The sequence below is a fragment of the Lottia gigantea genome, assembly GCF_000327385.1.
Source record: "Lottia gigantea unplaced genomic scaffold LOTGIsca_9061, whole genome shotgun sequence".
Lineage (NCBI taxonomy): Eukaryota > Metazoa > Mollusca > Gastropoda > Lottiidae > Lottia > Lottia gigantea.
In genome coordinates, this window is record NW_008710971.1 from 1 (window position 1) to 1,478 (window position 1,478).

The 1,478-nt window shown below is 33.7% G+C and overlaps 1 protein-coding gene across 1 annotated transcript; it reads right to left on the minus strand.

Annotated features, from left to right (window-relative positions):
- Window positions 1-163: 163 nt before the first annotated feature.
- Window positions 164-843, minus strand: LOTGIDRAFT_176970 (hypothetical protein; the record flags this gene model as incomplete). The annotated part of the gene is made up of 2 exons (XM_009068550.1): window positions 164-402; window positions 718-843. Coding segments are annotated over 2 exons (365 nt in total), but the record flags the coding sequence as incomplete, so codon positions are not given.
- Window positions 844-1,478: the final 635 nt, after the last annotated feature.

Below are 1,478 nucleotides of genomic sequence, written 5' to 3' on the forward strand. Positions count from 1 at the left end.
GCTCGATTTAGGTCGAAGAGGAACGTTCTCCAATTTTTTTTATGAAACCAGAAAATGAATGCAGGACTGATGAACAGAAATAATTATATCTTTAAAGCCTCCAAAATATATATGGTTATACTTAGAATATTGGTATTATTGACTTTATTTTTATTTATTATTATTATATATAATTTCTAGAAATAACTTGGTGCTCACGTTCGTTTCGATAATAGATGGTAATATGTTTAATGGGATATTCTTCTAGTAGATCTACTCTCCACCATCGTGTAGAATTATCACTACTAGTATCAGAACATTTGTTAGATATATTAGTAGTATTGTCACCATCAACAGCTAAATCAGAAGTTCCAGCACCATTTGTTTCAACCTGACTTGATGGTTTACCAAGAGCTACATTCTCTATAAAATATTTACATCATTACAAAAATGTTCAGTCAATATCAGGCTATTATTATTATATTCTTACACTAACATAAGTTAATCAACGGATTTTGAATAGACAATATAATGAAAGAAATCTGCCAACGAAATGCGAGTCAATAATACACTGTCATGCTAAATTTGTATAACTCACAAAACCATTTCGGTTTCTTTAGCATAGTAACTCTGGTTACTCATCAACATGGCTATGAAAGGATGGTATCAGGAAATTTGATATTATATCTCTTCCAGATTATTGTGTCCTAACCATTCCGTAACCCAAAAATTTCTTACGTTTTTGACAAGTAGCACCAGACCATCCTATTGCACAACCTTCACCACACTCGCCACTTTCTCTATGACATTGTTGATCATTAATACAGTGACAGGTAAAACTATTATCTTCTCCAAATTTAACACCTGTATTTAATAAAATAATAAAGCCTTAATATTTGCTCTATGGGGAACTGGATGGATATGCATAGTTTTAAGGGTAAACAAGTCCCAAAACGATCCAACCGAGATTTTTTTACTTCGTCGGGAATTTGGCTTATTCAATTTCAACTATTATGACAAGGTTTGTTACACATCAGTCCAGGAAGATACATGGATGCTCGAGTAATTGCAATATATATGATGAGGACTAAGTCAGTTTAATAGACAATGCTGTTTTAATGATTCTTCAATTAATTGGTTATGCTTCATGATAACTATTTTTCTAATATTATAATCATATAAGATATATATACACTTACAAATGAAATGAAATGAATGTTTTACGTCCTACTTTTCTGCACTATGTGGGCTAATGAAGACGGGCAACACCAGGGTGCCTTGGGGAACATTTTGCCAGGACAGCGGCATTAGTCTGTGCTTTTACGATTTCCAACTGTCGAGGGATCTTTAACGTGCACAGCCTGTAGCACATAGGGCCTCGGTTTATTGTCCCATCCGAACGACTAGACCCTTTTTCTATGTCAATCCCTCCTACCCCCATCTAATAGGCTAATGAAGAGAGATATATACTTACATTGAGTGTAGATAATAATACAAAA